The sequence below is a fragment of the Arachis ipaensis genome, chromosome B08 (genome assembly GCF_000816755.2).
Source record: "Arachis ipaensis cultivar K30076 chromosome B08, Araip1.1, whole genome shotgun sequence".
NCBI classification, from domain to species: Eukaryota; Viridiplantae; Streptophyta; class Magnoliopsida; order Fabales; family Fabaceae; genus Arachis; species Arachis ipaensis.
In genome coordinates this window covers 3,367,066-3,367,800 of record NC_029792.2, presented here as the reverse complement: position 1 = coordinate 3,367,800, position 735 = coordinate 3,367,066, and the positions used below count along the sequence as shown (strand labels likewise).

Sequence of the window (735 nt, the reverse complement as noted above, 5' to 3'; positions counted from 1 at the left end):
TAAGGCCCACCATCACCACAAGCTAAATTATTAGGTAGTTGAAAATGATATGAAATAATTAATTTGAGGCATTGTAATAACGTAAGCTTTGGATGGGACTAAATAAGAAAAGAAAAAGAACGTTTTCATTGACCATCAAATGGTTTACTTTTTAGGTACATAAACTACTGTGTATACAAGACTATATAAAATAAAAGTGATAACATCTAGAATTTAGATTATTCAAAAATATATATACACCACTGTTATTTAACTTGGTATCAAGTCATATAGCTAGTTTGAAGGAACATTAAAAATTAGGCAATTGCAGACATAATAATCTTATCTTCTACTTGTCCTCTTGGACACGGAAACAACAATAAAAAAAATTAAAATTATTATTTTTATTATTAATGTTGTAATGTAAAATGCAAATAAGCACCTGCAAGAACTTGATGATGTTGCTGGCTCCAAAGACTCTATGAGCGGTGGTGAACTTGGCAGGTTCAGTTGGAGGAAAATAAGGGGCCAACACACATTTCTCCGCACACCTCCGCCGAAGAATTTTACAAGCAGCGCAAGGGCTCATTATCACTTGCGCTGCTGTAGGCTGCGGCGGAGGTGGAAGAGAAGATGAGGATGTTGGAGACTGAGAAGAAGAAATAGGGGTATTTGTGTCACTTGCCTCCATTTTGTTTTTGTTTTTGTGGTTTGGATATTTGGTGTGTGTTGTGGTGGGAAGCCAAAGGCAGAGAC

General features: G+C 36.1%; 1 protein-coding gene across 1 annotated transcript in view; it reads right to left on the bottom strand.

Moving 5' to 3' along the window:
- LOC107611970 (LOB domain-containing protein 1-like) overlaps positions 1–735 on the bottom strand; it is a 23,890-nt gene extending 23,155 nt beyond the window's left edge. The window contains exon 1 of the mRNA XM_016313826.2: positions 422–735. Coding sequence (XP_016169312.1) covers positions 422–670 — 249 coding nt within the window. The 5' untranslated portion in view covers positions 671–735. The remainder of the gene's footprint in view (positions 1–421) is intronic.